The sequence below is a fragment of the Mastacembelus armatus genome, chromosome 17, assembly GCF_900324485.2.
Source record: "Mastacembelus armatus chromosome 17, fMasArm1.2, whole genome shotgun sequence".
NCBI classification, from domain to species: domain Eukaryota; kingdom Metazoa; phylum Chordata; class Actinopteri; order Synbranchiformes; family Mastacembelidae; genus Mastacembelus; species Mastacembelus armatus.
The window spans coordinates 7,988,965-8,009,949 of NC_046649.1; the positions used below are offsets into that span (position 1 = coordinate 7,988,965).

Below are 20,985 nucleotides of genomic sequence, written 5' to 3' on the forward strand. Positions count from 1 at the left end.
ATTATGAGCTTTGAACTCAACCAACGCTGCTAAAATATCTCAGCAGCTCCAGTCGAGGTTATGGGTTAGGATCAGGTCATTATACCTGTATATTTCCTGCTATAACATCAAAAGCTGCTGTGAAACTGACTTGTGCTCCATCTGAGTCATATCTGTGTTTACTTGTGATACAGTCACAACAGTTGACTTTACTTTGATTTATGTATTGATATAAATATCTTAATAATGATTCAAGGCTGCTGATATTAGAGTTTAATATCACTAAATTTACATGAATCGCAATAAATGTTCTCGACACACAACAGCTCTCACAGTGACACAAGTACTGCAATCTAGATAATAAAAAAATGAAAATATTACACTCTAAATATCTTGTTTACTAGAGTAATTGAAGTTTGGATTATTTTATAAAGCATACAAATGATTGCAAAGAAATTACTTAACAGTGCACATAAACCACATAAATGAAAATATGAGCCTATGTTTCTGTTGTCCTTGAAACTTCAGGAAAACATGTGGTTCCTTGGTCGAAAGGCCTGTCTCTGCCTCTCATACATGGTGACGTACGACCTCAGAAGATCCTCCATTGTGTAAGCCTGAGAAACAAGGAAATGGATGTCATTGTCAGAAAACATTTCAAAATCACTACTGCCAACTGTTCCGTTAACACATATAGAAAGAAGAAATGGAAACAATGCACAGGAAGAAATACTCAGCCACGTACCTGTGAGGTTTCACAGACAAAGTTGTTTCCCCTGACCAGGGTGCCGATGGTCATCTGAAAGAAGCTGCGTCTGCTGTGGTATTCTGTGATGCGGCTGAATGGGTGCATGACAAGCACCCCCTAAAAGGTTTACAGTGTGATAAAGCTACTTTAAAATGTGATGGTTTCTTACCAGTAAAGTCAAACCCCAGTCAGGTTATAGGATATAAAAATACAATAAATGGCGATGAATTGTGACTAGACTTGTATAATGAAGAGAAGCAGAATACTTCACTAATAAACACTGACAAGATTGTACACATACAGCATAGACTTTCACAAGTTATAGATGTATAGAATACATATTATTATACATAAGAATAAGTATTGTGCATACCTTTGTCACTGGGTCAATTAAGCTGACGCCTTGCTTGCTGATGGCAATCAAAACTTTACTTGGATAGCTAGATTCACATGTTTGCTACAAATGAAGTCATAGATAATATGAGAATACTGTTCTGAAATTGATGTGAGCTAAGCTAACTTTGCTTTCACTTCATTTCTGATTACTCACTTTCACTTCAAAGAAGGCACAGCCAAAGGTTGGCCAACTCGAAATGGCTCTCAGGAAGGCCACTTTGGCCTCCTGCAACGTGAGGCCACTCTGTTTGTTGTAGGACGAGATGATGTGCTGCAAAAGACGCAGTCATGTAAAAAGCTAATTTTCTCCTAAGCCACCATCCGCATTCAAGCTCCCTTTCATCTTGTCATCGGTTACAGTTTTTCTTTACATTCCTTCCTTTACCTTCTTCCATTCTTCTGAGGACATGATTTTTATCTGGTCAGCAGGAACCAGGTCATTCAGCATTTTGGGGATCATGACAAACTGCGACCTGTCTGAATCGACTTTGGCTCTGAACAGCAGCCCACCCAGGGTGATTAAGTCGTCTTTGGTGCAACTGTGGTATCCACGCAGGTACTTAGGCAGCTCCTGCATGGAAGCAAAAAAGAGTATGTGCATCATGATGAGTCAGCATGTTAAAAATGAGTAAAAACCATCAGCGCAAAGAAGAATCTGCCTGGTTGTGAGTTGGATACTTTACCTGTGGGAAATGGAAGATGAGGTCTGCGACCCAGTCCTTCCCTGGGATCACATTGAACCAGAGTTTTCTCTTAAAGATCACCAGGTAGGGCATACTGGCCTGGTTGCCTGGGAGGCAATTACTAAATGTGAATATGGAGATGTACCGACCTATAAAAACTGAAGGTGTCAGTGTGATGCATTACCTTCTTTGACTCTTCTTGCTTTCTTAGGAAAGTCTGAAGTTTGCCTTAAACTGTCAAAGAAATATTTCTGCTCATCCAAGCTCATGATCTAGGCATTAAAAATAGAACATCAGTATAATGAATGGGAAATGTATCCCAGTCAGAAGATTTTAAATATATATATACACATATATATATACATATACATGTACAGCAGTGTTACACACCCTAACCTCACCTTGTTTGGTGTTTTCAGGTACAGGCCATACCCATCAGCAGAGCTCAGTTTGAGCTCAGAGGCAACACTGCAGCACAGGTCTCTGATCGTGGTTGTGGATGTCACCTCGACTATCTACACGACAGAAAATCAATAAAATATACAAATGTACTGTATCATTAGAAGTAAGGCCAGTTAATATAAAGGTATAATCAAGACGCTGATGTCTGCAGATCTCATCTCTACTCTCAGTATTCACATTTGAGTGTTGTGTCTTACTTCGGTTGTGTCGTTCGGGAAGTGGACTTTATGAAAGATCTGGGTGCTGTTCTGTTGGATGGCGTCCACTTCTACCAGATGGGGAGGAAGCTTCCTGGGCTCCTTACTGAGGGAACAGAGAACTTAGATACATTTTACATAGAAACCTTAAAAACATACGGCACATTGAAAGAATGTTTCTGAAGTTGCCCAGCTTCAAATTAACAATTTACAATTTCAAGACAGATTCATTCAGACAGGTGTTTCAAAAAATAGGTCAATGCTATAAATGGTATTACAAGTGGTATTTATAAAAGACCAATTATGAAATCCCATTTTTATATATCACCAGGTATGACAACGTTGAATTTAATTAGTGTAAAAACATTTTGAATATATTTTAACATTGAGAGTATTGCTCCTGGCTATGGAACACTTATGCAAACTACAGTATGTTAAGATGACACAGTAAATGATGCAGTAAAACTACTCATTGTATTATAATTTAGTCAGACAGATTAATCATTATAACCTATGTGTGTGTGTGTATATATATATATATATATATATATATATATATATATATATATATATATATATATATATATATATATATATATATATATATATATATATATATATATATATATACAGATATAGATGCAGATATAAATGGCATATCATCATGTGTCTCTTTTACAGGATGTTGCTATAATGTGATCTATGTTCTTCCTCTATCCTGACCTGCACATCGCCTGCAGCCTCTGTAGGCAGCCAGCAGCCAGTAGGTCTCTGGGCCGTGACTCCAGGAAGCGCTGAGTGTGTCTCATCAAGTTCTGACTGGGCCGGAACAAGCCTGAACACAGCCACATCAGCTGCCACCCACGCTCCAAACTCAACCTGAGAGTAAAGGAAGACAACATATAGGGGGAAACAAGGCATATGTTGGATATCGTTTATGTGAGTGATTTTTCTTCAAAATACAGAAATACACACTGAGACAGCACCTGTTGTTGTTGCTGGTCATCTGTCGCATAATCTGGCAGTAGATCTCATCCTGCAGAGCTTCATGCTGGGTGGCTGGACCAAATATCTGGTCCGTCAGCTCTAAAGCACTGCGAACTTGTTTAATGGGGTAGTCGCCCATGTACTTGAGGATAGGTAGCGGTTTGGGTCAAGGACTCACACAAATGGTCTTAAATCTGGACTTAGGGTCTGTATCACACAGGGTCCTCTCTTTTCTTAACATACAGTTTGCTGTGTGTTTTTAGGTGACTGAAAACAATATTGACACATGCTCTAATTTGTGAAATGAATACATTAATACTTTGGCTAATACCCTGTGCATGTAACTGTGATTTTCCATAACAAAGTATCTTAATGTCCTCAAATATACAGACGATGTGTGAAACAAACTGTAAAATTGTTTTCATTTTGAATAGCAGTAATCTCAAGGATATCAGTAAAGGCACTGCAGGCCAGATAACTGAGCTCAGAGTTGCGGACCAGACTCTTCATCAGCGGCTGTTTGAGAGGTTCTTTGGAACAAGCCCACAGCTTATCCCTGGCTGCTCCTTTGGACGCACCCTGATGACCTACTTCTTTACCTGCAGCCCTGTGACAGGATGGAAACCACGTCAGTGACACTTGCTTCTTGATTACTTTTTGGTATTTTTAAAAACAGTTTGAGATCCATGTAATTATAAATGCACCTGAATATAAACTGTAGTGAATTAGAGCAGCTGCTTTTAAACACACTCACTATCACCACTGTACAGTAACATTCAGCAAACATTCCACTACAAATCAAATCAAAGTCAAACCTTGGTGCAACCAAAGAACCAAACTATAATACAATTACCTGAAGTTCTCAAGTGCAAACTCTTTTAAAGAGACAGGAGCCACTGTTTCATCCCTCTGTGAGGAGCTTTGTGTGGCTGAAATTTTCCTCTGTTGTGAGTTGAGCAGATCCTACAGGGTGACAGGCAGTTCATTAGTTACTCCACAAGGGGGACTCATATGAACCATCACACTCACAGATCTCTGCTGCACACACCTGCCCTCATAATTCTCTAGTCCTGAATACAATCAATGAGGTGCACATGATGTTACACTTACAGTCCATATTTATTTATGGTGCACACGTAGACCAGACAACCTAACCGACTTTTACAATCTAAAAATAATATCTAAAATATATAGACTGTGTTACATCAGTTATTTATTTATATACTGTGTTTTTCCCATTTCCCACTACCTTTGGGACATGCTATATTCTTGAGCAAATAAAAAAATAACTAGTATGAGATGTGAAAGTAACTTTACCAGCACTTCATCAGTGGGCTTATTGAGAGTTGGCAGAAACTGCACTGTTTCCTTAGAGACTGCACCAGTGTTGCCAGTCCGTTGGTTAGTTGCTTTAATCAATTTCTCCTCAGGAGAGAAGTCTTTATATTTCTCTGTCAGCAGCAGGTCACCTCGTTTACAAACCAGGAACATGGGGTCATCTGGAGAAGAAGAGAGATGCATAAAAGTTTTGTTGTATGTTTGGTATGAGTTGTTTTTTTTTCTGTGTGTGGGTAGACGTACATGCCACTACTTCATACATTGTTATAAGTGTATTCTATCTCATGCAAAGGTGTATGTGATACCGATACAATCTGATACTGTGCATGCTGTGAACTTGTACCTGGTTTGCTGGCATCCTGTTGAGCCAGTGCATACACTGAGCGCTGCCTCAGGCCTTCTAGGTTTGTCTCTATAAGTGCAGCTATGTCTGCAGCTTCCCCACACTTCAGGACAAACACTCCATGGACTGTGGCCAAACTCACATGATTGTCACTAGACAAGTTTGAAATATTAGTTTCATTTCTCATTCTATTACTGTTAAAGTGTCTTGCAAAGTAGAAAACTAGATGAATTCAAAGGTTATCCATACCTTGTTCTTTGAACATCCTTTACCTCTAGGTAAGAAAGCTCTAGGAGTCTTTTGTCTCTTTCATCAATGAAGAAGATCCCACTCCAGTTAACGGCAACGACAAACCTACTTTTAGGCAAAGACGGCCCTGTGGACAAATATGACATTGGATTTGCATTGTTCTTCATGAGAAGGGTTATAAGGAGTCTGCCATTTCCCAAATTGTGACTGGAAATCCAAGTTCAAAGGGACAAAAGTACTTTACAGGCATATAGAAAAACTACATGACATTATATATAAGTGCAGCTGCAGTATGAATAAGTTACTTAGCTTTTTATTTACAATATTTCTAAAAAGGTAAACATGGAATTACATTATAACCCCCTAGATATTTATGAAAGCTTATATTGTATTGTTAAAATTTTGCATGTAAAAGCTGAACATTGACTGACCTGACATCAAGGTAACTTCATAAAATTTGGAGAAGTGGAGTGGCCATTTCTGTTGGGCGTTGCTGACTAATTCTCCTTTTACTCTTTCTGTGCTCTGCTTCCCACTGATATAAGGACCCTGTATGATATGAGACATGTAAGAACTATCCAACGTCTACATAATGTGTACACACAATAACATATCAGGCATTTGGAAGATAAGATCTTATTTGAGATGTTTCAGGCTTCAAACCTGCTCATAAAATACAAACAGTAGTTACTCTCTGTCTTTGATCGAGTGGCACTACACCTGTAAGTGTGCTGAACTGATGAGTTCGATCCACTTTGTCATAGATTTGCTCTCGATACGTTGGGTGGCAATACACTCTTCAACCACCTTCTGGATGTTGTCTTTGCTGTGTGCAGCGCCAAACTGGATGTAATAATGCTTTGCAGCCAGCTGCACATAGTCATCCTCCTGAGAGAAACAAATATGCTTACAAGATGGAGTGTACACAAATTGGTTCACTGTTTTTGTTGCTTATTTTGAATTGCACATTTATATGCATAGGAAGGTGTTGACCAAAGCAAGAACATTTATGACAAGTGAATCCTAACTCTGATCACTTTAAAACTGACAGTACAGCTGGTATTTATTATAGGTCTAATAATAGTTGGGAACAGTATCTATGTAAAAAAATATGAATGGTTATACAAATTCCAGAAATAGACTTGATTTTCTTCATTCTCTTTTGACTAAAATAAAAGGACATCATTTTCTGGGCTTGCTTTTTTCTTTAAACCTGCAGCAGGTGGGGGGGCCGCTGGTGGCGTAGCAGTAGCGTGCCCGTCCATATACGCAGGTGGTGCCGGCTCGACTCCCGAGCCAGCCGTCCTGTATACCTGCATGTCCTCCCCTCCTCTCTACCCTAGCTTCCTGTCTCTCTACACTGTCCTGTCAAAATAAAGGCAAAACTGCCCAAAAAAACAATACTTAAAAAAAAAAAAAAAACCTGCAGCAGGTGATTTTTCTGCCACTAGAGGGAAGTCGAAACTAGCTGTAGTCACAGCATTCATATGAAAACCATGTTATTAAAACAGCTATTTTCATGCTGAGCAGATAAGAAGATTCATCAGAGCTTTGTTCCTAAAAGAAGCGACCTGCTGAAAAAGATGCCGATTAGAGCAGTGAGAGTGAACCAAGACAATAAGACAAAAGAGCTGAGGTAGAGTTGGTGAAAATTCTCTCTGGTTTCATCATTACATGTGAGCACTGTCAAATGACACATAATGTTAAAAAAATAAAAAATATTGGCTATAGCATGTTTAAGTTTAAAAATGGGTACTTTAGCTTCCTCCCACAGTCCAAATACATGCAGACTGGTGTTAGGTGAAGTGGTGACTCTGATTCCCTGTAGTTGTGAGTGTTTGTCTGTCTCTATGTGTCAGCCTGTGATCTGTCCAGGGTGTACCCCACCTCTCACCCATTGTCAGCTGGGATTGGCTCCAGCTCGCTGGGACCCTGAGTGTACCAGGATATGTAGTAGATGACGGATGGATGGATGAACTACCAGTTTGATAAGCATGTGATCTACTCATAAGTAAACTAAGATGTGTCACTGCTGAGTCGTACCTTATCGCTGGTGTATTCTCCTGACTTGATTCCTTTGATGACTTGCCTGTAGATTAGATCAGTGCTGATCGGGTCCACTGAGCAGTCATGCCAGGGTGTGAACACTTCCTTGCGGATGGAGAGGCTCCAGGGGGTGTCCTTCTCCTTCTTGCCCTGCCTCCTCATCTCTTGCTCGCACTGAGACACTGCATCCAACACATGCTTCCCACAGCTGCCCAGGGACCACATCTGGAGATGAAAGACAACTAGAGTTTCATTAAGCGTGGTTGTCTACACACACAGTTAAACTTGAGTGTGTGAGTAAAGCTGACCTTATCATAGAGTCTGATGTACAGGGAGAATCCATAGGTGTCTTTGAGATCAATCCTGTCAGCCACAGTTTGACAGACTTCAGCAGAGGTGGAGGCTGATTCCAAATCTACCTCGATAATACGGCCGTCCATCAGACTCACAGATGCATCTATGGGCTCCTTGGACTTGGCAGCCTGTCATTAAGGATAAGGAAGATGAGACTAGAATGGAATAACAATTTGGAACATTCATAGTAATAATCATAATGAGACAATTGTTTATTTTCACAAATAAAACTGGTCAGGAAAAGTCATCACGTGATAGAAATATTAAATGGGATTCAGTGTTTTGACCTGTAACTCAATCCAACAGGGCAACTCTTTTCTCTCTCCGTTAGCTATTATCCGACGCAGCCGCTCAGTGCAATATGCTCTGTAACCATCTGGTCCTCTGCAGATAAAACTCTCCAGGTACTGTGAAGGAGAGTAGAACAAGAACGCATGATGAACATGAACACAATCAGCAAATAGGAATGGAAATTAACAAATGAAATAAAGTGATTGTGAGCTTCTGTGAAAGAGTTCAAATGCTTAGATAGAAACAAATCAAAGAAAGCAAAGTGAAACACATTAGATATTATAATCAGTACTTCCTTGAACCGTGAGTCCAGTTTGGCATGGACAATGCAGCTTAATCTTAAAACAGGAAAACTTTTGCTAGACCTACAGTACTCACCCAAAGTAATGACAGTGCTGTACATTTAGTACAACACAGCTTATACTACTCTGTTGTGGACCATACTAAAATGCAAAACCCCTCTTCACTGTGTTTTTTTGTGTTGTAATTTAGGTATTTTAGGTATTCGACATCATTTCTATTTTTTAGATACTGTTTATTATATTATGTTTATGTTTTCCGCTGTAATGTTTAGCATTCTGTAGCATTCTGAGAAACATAAACCTTTGGATTTCCCTGTACTTCACAGAGTCAAAACATTGTACTTTTCCTAATGTATTAAAGTAAAAATGCACTAGTACTAGTGTTCTGATTCATTTAAGGACAAAAATCTGATTTGTTTTAAACAAAAGACATGGGTTGCACAGTAATATTATTATGGCATATGTCTTAAAGTTTAATATTCTGTATAGAAAGAATTGAATGTACTTAGCAAATGAAAAATACAATAAAGACACTGCAGCAATTAAAAACTTAACCCTGGACTGTTTTTTAAATGCTTTCATGATTTTAATTTACAGAAACTTTTTAATTCCTTTTTAATTCTGAATCTTATCTGATGTTTACAGTCGTCTTGACTGTATCTAATTTTATCACTTTGATTACACCTGTTTGATATGAAATGCTAGCTGAAGTAACAGTGTTTATTGTTCTGTGGTGATTAGTTTTTGATAAAAGCAGGAGCCACTCTGAGACGTTTTTGCTATTAGGAGCAGGTTACCCTCAGAAGGTGGCGATTTGTTTTACTGGATGACTTCCTGCAGACTGACCTTCATGAAGAGGTCTGTCGGAGGGAAGATCCCGAGGCAGATGGATAGAAGGGTCCAGCCGAGCATGCGGCTGTTTCTGTTCTTGTTGTTCACCAGCTGCTTACAGATCTGACAGTAAATTTCATCCCTGCACAGGTAGTGAAACACAAACCAAAGAGTAAAAAAGACAGTGACAATAAATGTTAAGCAAGACAACATGAAAAAACCTGAGCAGCATGTGAGATAATATGTAATAGAAACTCCAGGAGTAAACACGGCACATTACACATGGCCGACTGATTCGAAAATACAAATAATCTTTATTTTAGGGCTGCATTTTTAGGGATGTGCACATCTTCGGATTTCTGTTTATTTTGTGAAGATCAGTCCCATTTTACCGTATATCTTTCCGCGATAGAGCATATCCAACGATTATGTGCAGTTTTTCCAGGGATGAAAGTGGCCGATCCAGTGTTGGACCCTCTCCAATCAAGATGTCTCCATCTTCTGATACGTTCTCTGGCTGGTTAGGATGAAACAACATGAATTTCATGAAATACACATTATAATAATGATAAATGTCGTGGGACGTTAGCGCTGACCTCCTCTGGAATAACAGAAGCTTTTCTGTTTCCGGCAAGCTTTTTCTTGTTTCTCCTCAGTATTTTCTGATCAGAAAAGACAAGATAGTTCAAAGTAAAACTTATGACTGGTGTTTCAACATTTATTTTTTGGCATACTGCAGCAAAAATTAAGCTATCTGGAGTAGTTTACCTCGTCCAGTCCAACCAGGTAGCTCAGTCTCCTGCTCTGCCTAAGAGGTAGAGGATGCGAAACAGTGCTGGGCGCTTCAGATATTGTATCCAAAGCTTTTGGTTCTGGTATGTCCTCCATGAACCGTAGAATAATCCACGAAATTGTTAGACATGCCTGGAGGAGTGAAAGCAGAAACTCAGTGTGAGAAGCAAATTTTTTGGAGTTGACAGTCACAAAAGCTACTTCTCTTTTTCATCTATCTTCTCACCAGTGCATCACCCTCATCCTCATGATGCAGAAGAGGCTGTCTGAGTCTCTGGGTGATGTGTCTGTGGGTAGCGTTGTCCTGGAAGTGAAGGGTGCTGAACTTGTAAAATGAAAACTCATCACTGGGATCATCAAACTGGTCGTCATCCTCCTCCAGTGACGGGGTAGAGGTTGATGACGTTGAGGCTGGAGCCATGATTTCTGAGTCTGGCTCTGAAGTATCAAATGAGTTTTCCTCCAACAGCTCTGGGTTGCTCCATTTCTTCTTGACAGCACAGAAGAATTTATATCACAGGTCAAATGAATAAGTTGGAAAACATAAGACATTTATATATGACAATTTAGAAAACATAAGAAGATTATTGTCTAACCTCATAACCATCTGACTCTGGCGTTTCTGTTTCCACCACTTTTACAGCAGGTGATTGCTGGAGATCGTACAAGTTCTCCCCTGAATCCTGTTCGATGACTGGCTCAGGCTCCTTGTCAGGTTGCTGTGATTGGGCGATAACGTCTTCAAGTCGCTGCTGAACCGCCAAGACTATTTGCTCAGTGTTCTGTTCCTCTAGGCGTGAAATGAAAACCTGTGATGGAGTTGGGGAAAGAGAGGATAGGGCCAAAAATATACAGTGGGTACAGAAAGTATTCAGACCCCTTTAAATTTTTCACTCTTTGTGTCATTGCAGCCATTTGCCAAAATCAAAAAAGTTCATTTTATTTCTCATTAATGTACACTCAGCACCCCATCTTGACAGAAAAAAATCGAAATGTAGAAATTTTTGCAAATTTATTAAAAAAGAAAAACTGAAATATCACATGGTCATAAGTATTCAGACCCTTTGCAGTGACACTCATATTTAACTCACATGCTGTCCATTTCTTCTGATCCTCCTTGAGATGGTTCTGCTCCTTCATTGGAGTCCAGCTGTGTTTAATTAAACTGATTGGACTTGATTAGGAAAGGCACACACCAGTCTATATAAGACCTTACAGCTCACAGTGCATGTCAGAGCAAATGAGAATCATGAGGTCGAAGGAACTGCCCAAGGAGCTCAGAGACAGAATTGTGGCCAGGCACAGATCTGGCCAAGGTTACAAAAGAATTTCTGCAGCACTCAAGGTTCCTAAGAGCACAGTGTCCTCCATAATCCTCAAATGGAAAAAGTTTGGGATGACCAGAACTCTTCCTAGACCTGGCCGTCCAGCCAAACTGAGCAATCGTGGGAGAAGAGCCTTGGTGAGAGAGGTAAAGAAGAACCCAAAGATCACTGTGGCTGAGCTCCAGAGATGCAGTAGGGAGATGGGAGAAAGTTCCACAAAGTCAACTATCACTGCAGCCCTCCACCAGTCAGGGCTTTATGGCAGAGTGGCCCGACGGAAGCCTCTCCTCAGTGCAAGACACATGAAAGCCTGCATAGAGTTTGCCAAAAACCACATGAAGGACTCCCAGACTATGAGAAATAAGATTCTCTGGTCTGATGAGACCAAGATTGAACTTTTTGGCGTTTATTCTAAGCGGTATGTGTGGAGAAAACCAGGCACTGCTCATCACCTGCCCAATACAATCCCTACAGTGAAACATGGGGGTGGGAGCATCATGTTGTGGGGGTGTTTTTCAGCTGCAGGGACAGGACGACTGGTTGCAACTGAAGGAAAGATGAATGTGGCCAAGTACAGAGATATCCTGGAAGAAAACCTCTTCCAGAGTGCTCAGGACCTCAGACTGGGCCGAAGGTTCACCTTTCAACAGGACAATGACCCTAAGCACACAGCTAAAATAACAAAGGAGTGGCTTCAGAACAACTCTGTGACCGTTCTTGACTGGCCCAGCCAGAGCCCTGACCTAAACCCAATTGAGCATCTCTGGAGAGACCTGAAAATGGCTGTCCACCAACGTTCACCATCCAACCTGACAGAACTGGAGAGGATCTGCAAGGAAGAATGGCAGAGGATCCCCAAATCCAGGTGTGAAAAACTTGTTGCATCATTCCCAAGAAGACTCATGGCTGTACTAGCTCAAAAGGGTGCTTCTACTCAATACTGAGCACAGGGTCTGAATACTTATGACCATGTGATATTTCAGATTTTCTTTTTTAATAAATTTGCAAAAATTTCTACCTTTCTGGTTTTTTCTGTCAAGATGGGGTGCTGAGTGTAGATTAATGAGAAATAAAATGAACTTTTTTGATTTTGGCAAATGGCAGCAATGACACAAAGAGTGAAAAATTTAAAGGGGTCTGAATACTTTCTGTACCCACTGTACATATATATATATATATATATATATATATATACACAGGAGTACAGGAGTACTACAACTATTTCATGAAATGTATTATGTTACAGCATTTTCAGTTTCAAGACTTTCAGCACTTACATCATTCCTCAGCTTTTGAGTTGCTCTTCTGTCCAGGAGTCCTCTGGTGTAAGCCTGTAGCAGCATGACTGCCTCTCTCTTTCGCTTCCAGTCCTTCCTCGCCCTGTAGCCTCGTACCTACAGTTTATCAGCATTTATTATTATTGTAACGGTTATGATTTTGTGATGCCAATAAACAGCAATCCCAGCGAGCAACAGTTTCGCTTCTATTTGAAAATATATTCAACATATTAAAATATTTTACATTTGATTTTCTTCTTTTAAAAGTGCTAAAAAAATAGCATTAATTTGAATGTATAATATAATACATGTTAAACTGCAGTGTCTACAGTACATGCCTGTGTCTGTATGGTGAGAGCTGCCACTCGCTGTCTTTGGTACTGTGATTGGAGCTTCCGACCTCTGACCTTTGATGCCAGTCGTTCATAGCCGTGCCTGAGCTACTTGGAGCAGGAGTAGGAAAAAAAAAAAACAAAAAAAAACAAAGAACAAGGTCACAGGAGCTGAGATAAGTCTGTAAAGTTACAAACTCTGAATTCTATAAGAGGTTAAGGATTAGACCTTCTTTTGTACAATCTTCTCTCTGTAAGCCCTCCAGTGCTTCTGCAGCACCACAACTGCTCTCCGCTTCTTCAGAAAAGATTTTCTAGAAAAGAGGAGACCAAAGCCTTTAACAAATAAATAAACAAAAAAGCTTGCCAATAAAATAGAATCACATGTAGCTACAGGACAGTAATACACATACACTTTATTACAGGTTGAAATAATGTAAACAAAGATAAAGTAACCTCATTTAATTCTCTGTTTATTATTTCTTTATTATTTGTTCTTTCCTTATTAGTTTTCTGAGAAACTCTACCTGTCTTTGTGTCCCAGCATCACCCTCTGGATCACCACAGCTACCCTGCTCAGTTCATGCTCTCTCTCTCGTTCCAGGGCAGCATCATGTGCATCCTGTGGTAGAATGAAAAAAAAAAAACAACAACAAAAAAAAACCCTTTTTCTTGATTTGTCCAGGAAATCCTTGCACTAAGATGCCACACCATTCCAAGCCTCTCATCCAAATCACCTAAAAAGCAATTAAATAAACTAAACTATGCAAAATCACAAAAGAGAAAACATGAAGTAGAGGCCAGATCCTAGTACTACAGTACTTTACCAGTGCCTGTTTTTTGTTACAAGGCAGTGATGTTCTGCTGCTTCATTACAGTTTCTGTCTTGAGTTTTCTGTACCTTCAGGAAAATCTTGGTACTGCCTATTCTCCACTCGTCCTGTCCTTTAATCACTGTCTTGCAGATGGCGTCGCAACAGGCAGCAGCTGTCTCCTGGTGTGACAATAAAGAGTTTATGTAAACGCTGAAGAAAGGATAATGACAGTCCAAATTCCTCCAGCCAAAGAACAAAAAGAAGTTATTCATCCACTAGGCCATCATAGTGACATTTCCTGTAGCAGTGATATTTCAGGTTCCACAAATATGATAGTAACTTTATCGAAACTGTCAGTAATTTTAAGAGTACATCATGACTAACAGTTTTGGGGTCACAGATGGTCGTCTTCAGGAGCACCCTGTAGCGCCTCAGGAATTCCTCAAAGGTGTGTCGAATTGGGTAGCCCAGTTTCCGGATGCGGACGGTGTCCATCATGCCAGAGTACCTCAACTGGCGCATACACAGCTCTCGGTCAAACACCTGGAGGAGGGTAAGTCAAAGTGGTTGTAAATATTCTGTCTGTGAGGGCCTGAGTAGCATATCTGTTTCCAGCCTTCACAACAAAAGCACAATGACTCTTTCAAATCCATTGTTTTCTTAGCACTGATGTTGTTTTTCTAATTTTTTCAGGGGGCATTATGCAAACATGCCCATATCGACAATGTGAACATGCTTATGTTCATCAGTTATAACATTAATCATGTTCACTATCATTTGGTACTTATCATGTGAACTATAGCTAAAACTGATGCCATATAAATGTCATTATACTGGTGACATTATACTTGGTCATGATCCAAAGAACTGGACGAATCAAAACTTTAACCTGATGATGGCACTGAATGAAAAGTTAGTCACCAGTTATTTCTGAACAAACTTTTATGACAATCCGACCAACCTCTGCCGAGATATTTCAGTGTGGACTGATGGACTGACATGGCCACACCAAAGATAACAGTAATAATAGTGAAAGCGAATGAAAGACTAAATTCAAAGGCTGAGCAAAGCTTCTAAACACATAGCACAGACTGTACTTTACACTGTGCATCAGAAGGTTTTGTTTTCCAGGAAATTTGCTCAGTTACTTTATAGCACAAAACAGGGAGAGGTTGTTGTGAGTCCAGTTTAATGGCAGATGGTAGACAGGGTGATGGGCAGATTGGAAAATTCCCGTCACACATACGTACATGCATCTCATCTGATTATTGTAGGTAACTGTTCAGGTTTTAAAATGCTACACACAGCAAATGTATGTTGCCGCTGCAGGTGTTTGCTGCTGTGTCATTCACCTCAGACTGCTTGTCACTGTTGGGTTTGAAGCAGCGGATGAAGAAAGGCTGGCAGACACTCAGAGCCTTCATGAGGGAGTCCAGAGACTGACGGAACTGGCCGCTCAGCGTCGGCACTTGTTTGCGACTGTCAGCCTGGGCCTGCATGGGTGACAGAGACATGTCATTTTGAACAATGTTATTTTGAATGCATGTCTATAGAAACAAATGTAGAACTGTATCTTGTATTCTCTGCGAATTCTCTGCAAATGAAGTGAGGTCATTTTTCTGCATTAGAAACAAGTAAAACAATCTTCTTGACTTGAGGAAAGAAGAGCAGTATGAAACTGACATGCTGATGGGTCTGTGCTTTCATACCCGCAGAGAGTTCCTGGGTGTCATGAAGATCCTCTTGTTGTTTGTCATCTTCACTGCGCTGGTTGAAAGCTCCGCCTCAAAGATCTGACGAAGTAGCTTATTGGTGGACATGTCAACTGTCTTGATTATGTCAAAACTGACTGCATCTCTGTTCTTTTCCAGGAAGCCTAAATGGGAAACAAAGAAATGTAATGAGCATCTCACAGCATTGAACCTTTGTCGGACTAATTGCGGTTTGCTTGCATACCTTTGGAGTCATAGTAAACCAAGCCTGCAAAGTGGCGAATCCCAAATTCTGTGTCACGGTCACTTATAGAATTGAGGTAGTTCTTGTTTCCACTGTGTTGTTGGTTCAACTTGTTCAGCAGAGTCAGATCTGAGCCCTGTGACCGACCAAACAATACTTTTAATTTAAAACAAATGCAAGTATTTCATTAATAAGAAAATGTGAAAGTAAAAGGGCCACAACAAAGAAGTGCCATAGTGAAACTCCACCTTTGGAAAGTTGCTCTCCTCATCAATCAGAGCCAGCAGGTTACAGGGTTTCCCAGCCAGAAGGTCCAGGATGTCCTGATTGTCATTGTAGTTGATGTTATTCCACACAATGTCCTCCTTCAGGTACTCCGCCTGCTCCAGCTTGAAGATATGGCCCACAAAGAACTGCTGCAGCTTCTCATTGGCAAAATTGATGCACAGCTGCTCAAAACTGTAAAAAAAAGTTTCTTATGCAGTGACATCTACTGATCATCTTGGTGCAGTCATGTGACAGTGTGTGAATTTGTGACACCTGTGTTGCATTGGGTTCTTGTGTTAAACAGCTCTTGGGTTGAGATGCATGAAGAAATGTCTGCACCTGTTTGTGTTGAAGTTCTCAAAGCCAAAGATGTCAAGCAGGCCGATGGACAGGTATCTGGATTTGGAGCTGTTGGTCAACTTCTTATAGATGACACTGTTGATTTTACCAACGATCCATATGAACAGCTTATTGTAGATTGCCTGAGAAATCAGTCACAAATTACAGACCTCTAAGCATGAGAAATCACTCAAACAGAACTGTGGAATACCAAGTACATTTATGGCGCTGTGGTTGTTTAACACCTGTGTTATCTGAAAGCTATGGTTGGACCTTTGCCTTTTAAATGTGTATAACTGCTTGAATGCTGCTTCCTCAAAAATTCCCTCATGCATTTGAATTGGGACTCTTTCTTGTACTTTATAATGCACCATACAGCAATTACAAGGTAATGTTTATTTCATCACAAGCCAGGATCCAGTAAGGAAATACACAACATGTCGATTTGCCATCACTGGCTCGGTTTTATTACCTTGACAAAGGCGTCTCTACAATCAGATGCCTGCTCGGAATTGAGAGGTTTGGTCACCCTCTCTCTGTTGGTCATAAAAGAACGATGAGTCAAACTGTTCGCCAGGGAAGATGTCTGGACCTGCAGAAAACACACACAAGGACAAGATCAATTACACACTTTAATAGTGCAACAGGTTCATGTTTATTCAATCTCTTTTTTTTAAAAACTTGATGTAAAAAACATACAGAGACGATAAAACTCCCACCTGCAGCAGTGACGCCGCCATGCTGAAATGTTCTGACTTGCAGACATCACTGGTCTCCAAGTTGTTTTGTGTGGTGGCTGATGGGAAATTAAGACCAAATGTTACAACAAAACGAAACTGTCATTTGTTGGGTTCAGTTCTATAGTTACAATGTAATTACACTGTATACCTGCAATTTTGAAATACTTTTACTTAAACATTTTTATTTGATGATACTTTTTACTTTTACTACTCCACATCTACATAACCTTTGATGAGCTTATAAAATACAACACATTTTACCATAACTTTCTAACAGAACATATACTGTAGATGTAAAATATCTCCATCCTAACCTACAGAAAATGTAGCAACACTAATAATAATTCAGAAATATCCTACATAGATAATTTAACACACATGAACACAAGTAATTTGACTTCAAAAAAAGCACTTTCAGTACAACCTCTGTTTCAGTGTTTCTTGGTTTTAAATACATACATTATAATAACTGATCAATAACTTATAACTAAAATGTGTGGTCAGAAGCTTCTGCTAATCTACAGTATGTACACTCACCGTTGAAGGAGACATTTCCCAGGTGTAATATGGCTGCCAGCAGCTCGAGGATTTCCTGACACTGGTTTTCTGAGAAGGTCAGGATTTTCATCCCAGAACAAACACGGTTGTAGTCTTTGGCATCGTCTCTGCTTTCACACATGATACAGTCACCCTAAAGCACATAAACAACATGATCATATGCAGTGGACAGACAATATGCAGCATCTTTAAGTAAATGTGAGAAAAAAGAGTATTGGTCTTATTTTGAAGATATGGCCCACAGAGAACTGCTGCAGCTTCTCATGTTTGCTCTTCAACATAATCTTTAACATAAGTTGCTTCAAGATACTGCAGCTACAGCAAAAAAAAAATTTCTCTAAGAAGCAATAATGTCAACACAAATGACATTTTTCTATACAGATGAAATTGTATCTGGGCACTGCTGTGTTGCGTAACTTCCTGTGTAACTTTCATTTGTAGAGAGCTATTGCAATACCTTTGTAAGAAATTTGTATTCCTTTGCATTTCCAAGACTCAGAGTTCTCTTCTCTTCTGCTGTAATTCCTGCCAGCATGCAGTAGAATATGTGATAGTTTCTCTCCTGTAGCGCCTGAGGATGTGAAGCAAAAATGAACTGTAACTGAACACGGTGAAATTAAGAAGCATTGTTTGACATGGCATCCAGAGAGACCATTTTTAAACAGCCCTGGCTGAAACAGATAATTCATTATGCTTTTATAGGTTTACAGCCCAGGCCTGCACTCTGGTGAGATATGAGAAACTAGGTTTGTTTGGACAGAAGTGTCCCACCTGATGACACACGCGAGACTTTTCCAGAAGGTACTGCTCCACCCGTGCACCTTCAATCACCCCGTCCTTATTGAAGAAGATCTCCAAATATTTTCCAAAGCGACTGGAGTTGTCGTTGCGGATTGTTTTAGCATTCCCAAAGGCTGAATGAGACAGAACAGGGAGATTATTTTTAAATCCAGAGACAGTTTATTCACATCATCTGAGGCTTGATGTGCTTGTTAGAGGACAGCTGTAAGGTACCTTCTAGTATTGGGTTAGACTCCAGGAGCTGCTGTTCAATCTGCTGTTCAGAGAGCTCACCGCTGACTGCTGCCAAGTACTGCAGGATCAGCTTAGTGCTCTCTGTTTTCCCTGCTCCCGACTCCCCGCTGAGAGAAAGAGAACACATCAGCATCAGTATGACTAAGTGACCAAGAAGTAACAGCCATGGTTTCTTCTATTCAGCGCTGTGTATGTGCAACTGGCTGCTATGGCTTTTTCAGCCAGTTACTCATCCTGACCTGATGATGCAGCACTGGTTTCTGCTATGGCGTTTCATGTTAAAGTAACAGGATTCAGCGATGGCAAAGATGTGCGGTGGGAGTTCTCCAAGCTTTCGGGCGTGATACAACCTCACCTGAGGGACGACAGGAGGCACACATAAAATGCATCTCTTTGACAAATGCCTGTGTAAAGTTGCAGGGAACATGACACACAACTGCCGAACCTCTAGGAATAAGTTGTCACATATACACATTCTCACCTGGTCAGGGGAGTAGAATGGAAAATCCTGGTATGGATTCACCGCTACCAGCACTGAGCCTGTGTAGGTCTATAGTACCAGAAAAGTGGTGGAGTGAGACATTTGAGACTGGGTGACAAACATGTTCACATTTACTCCTGGCCTTATTTATCTATCCAGGCAGGTCATTTCTCTCGCTGTTTCCTCAGGTTTTAGGTTGGAGTTGTTTCACGAAAATACATCTCCAATGAAGATCAACATACTCATGTCACAAAACGCTGAAGACAAAATTGCCCTGGCAAAAGTCCACCAAGTGGCAGGTTTTTCATTTTCAGAAAAGTTAGTGTTTGTGTGTTATGCGTGTGCCTTACGTAGATGATTCCTTGTTTGTGTCGGAGCAGCAGGTTTCGGAGGAGACCAGCCTCATTCAGGTCCCCTAGTTTGATCATATCATCCACCCCCTCCACTGATGTGGGGTGCATGATCCTGAGAGAAGCTTCCTGCTCCGGCGACAGACTCTGCTCCTGGGTGAGGTCAATGCAAGAAATAAAACTACAATTTTTGATGCGATCGACACATTTCAACAGCTTTATGCTGCTCTATAATTAGCCAGCAAAGGGTGCTTACCTTTCCCTCATCGTCTACCAGTAACCGCTGACCAGATGGTGTCACTTTGACCCTGGCTCCAATGGGTACCCCAATCGGCGAGTCCACCCACACCCACTCCCCCTGAAAACATAATACATACATTAATAATCCCACTAAATATTTTTTAGCACTGCCCTCTATCATACAGATTTTATGATGCAAATAGCTTCAGTATTTAATGAAACACTAACGGGAGGGAAGTGACACAAGGTCCAGGAATAACCAAATTATCTACAGTAGTGCTTTCTGATTGTGCAATAGTCTTATCAGTAAAATCTAGTCACAACTCCACAGTCAGTAATGAGGGACTTTTTTCAGCCTTACCTTCCTCAGCATCACCAATTTGTAGCTTTCCTACTCCCTAAAAAAAACCATCCACATAATGAGTTGTAATTCCCAGTGGCAGGTGAAAGACAAATCATGTTCAGACACAGAATTAGGAACAAACCTAAGTTTGAGCCACTTAACCAGTGGCTGAATGCCACAGGCTAACGTGCCCATAGATAACAGAATGACAAAGGACTAAATGTAACATACACAAAAAAAGTAAGAGGTCCACTTAAATCCTTTTATCGGCGATCTTAATTAATTCCCCAATCTTCCAGCGTGCTGTAGAGCTGCTGTTCGTCTTGATGTCTTCTGAAATCTGTCTCAGTACGAGGAAGGCAATGACACAGCTCACCTATGACGGGAAAATTGATTTTATGGCACTTTGACTTTGAACCGACTGTGATAGGAAGGAAAAGAAACTGATCACACAGGTGAATGCTATCTTGTCCCTGGGGAAGTGTCTCCTTGGCCTGGTTGATCCCATTTAAAGTTTTTCCAAATCTAAATGAACTCTTGCAGTATTATACAAACACTCAATGTTGTCAAGCATGTTGTTCAAATCTGACTCTAATACTATTTTTAGTATAATGGGACATTCATACATTGACATTAAATAACCCTTTATAAAAAAACGGCTTTGTTGTACATTCACCAGGGTCAAACAGCAGGTATTAATTAATTTATATGCAGCCTTTGGAGCCTTTAGCTGTGTAAATCGAGGGAGACGCTGCTGAGCATCTCACGAACTGTCACTGCAATAAAGATGCAAACATGAGATTAAACTAATCATTTATATTGAGGGAGGACCTGAGACCTTTCACAGGACTTCATTATCTGTGTACTGTGTTTATCATTTAAGACACATTCAGCATATTAGACTCTGGGGATTACATGGTTGTCTTTCA

The 20,985-nt window shown here is 40.3% G+C and overlaps 1 protein-coding gene across 1 annotated transcript; it reads right to left on the minus strand.

The window, feature by feature from the left end:
- Positions 1-405: 405 nt before the first annotated feature.
- On the minus strand, positions 406-20,086 carry LOC113134046 (unconventional myosin-VIIa-like). The gene is made up of 49 exons (XM_026313245.1): positions 20,075-20,086; positions 19,730-19,831; positions 19,474-19,626; positions 19,124-19,192; positions 18,882-18,997; positions 18,622-18,749; positions 18,379-18,521; positions 18,065-18,178; positions 17,587-17,740; positions 17,029-17,105; positions 16,782-16,901; positions 16,310-16,452; positions 15,952-16,162; positions 15,704-15,839; positions 15,457-15,623; positions 15,100-15,240; positions 14,132-14,290; positions 13,834-13,926; positions 13,460-13,554; positions 13,174-13,246; positions 12,939-13,040; positions 12,601-12,717; positions 10,595-10,807; positions 10,225-10,488; positions 9,975-10,130; positions 9,803-9,868; positions 9,599-9,723; positions 9,222-9,348; positions 8,070-8,189; positions 7,737-7,910; positions 7,426-7,653; positions 6,103-6,270; positions 5,814-5,931; positions 5,383-5,509; positions 5,134-5,285; positions 4,770-4,951; positions 4,306-4,415; positions 3,905-4,059; positions 3,452-3,605; positions 3,189-3,344; positions 2,466-2,571; positions 2,208-2,321; positions 1,991-2,078; positions 1,807-1,913; positions 1,509-1,694; positions 1,278-1,394; positions 1,101-1,184; positions 725-844; positions 406-596 (listed from the first exon to the last, which is right to left on the minus strand). The coding sequence occupies exons 1-49, from the start codon at positions 20,084-20,086 to the stop codon at positions 504-506; spliced, it is 6,435 nt and encodes a 2,144-aa protein (XP_026169030.1). The 3' UTR covers positions 406-503.
- Positions 20,087-20,985: the final 899 nt, after the last annotated feature.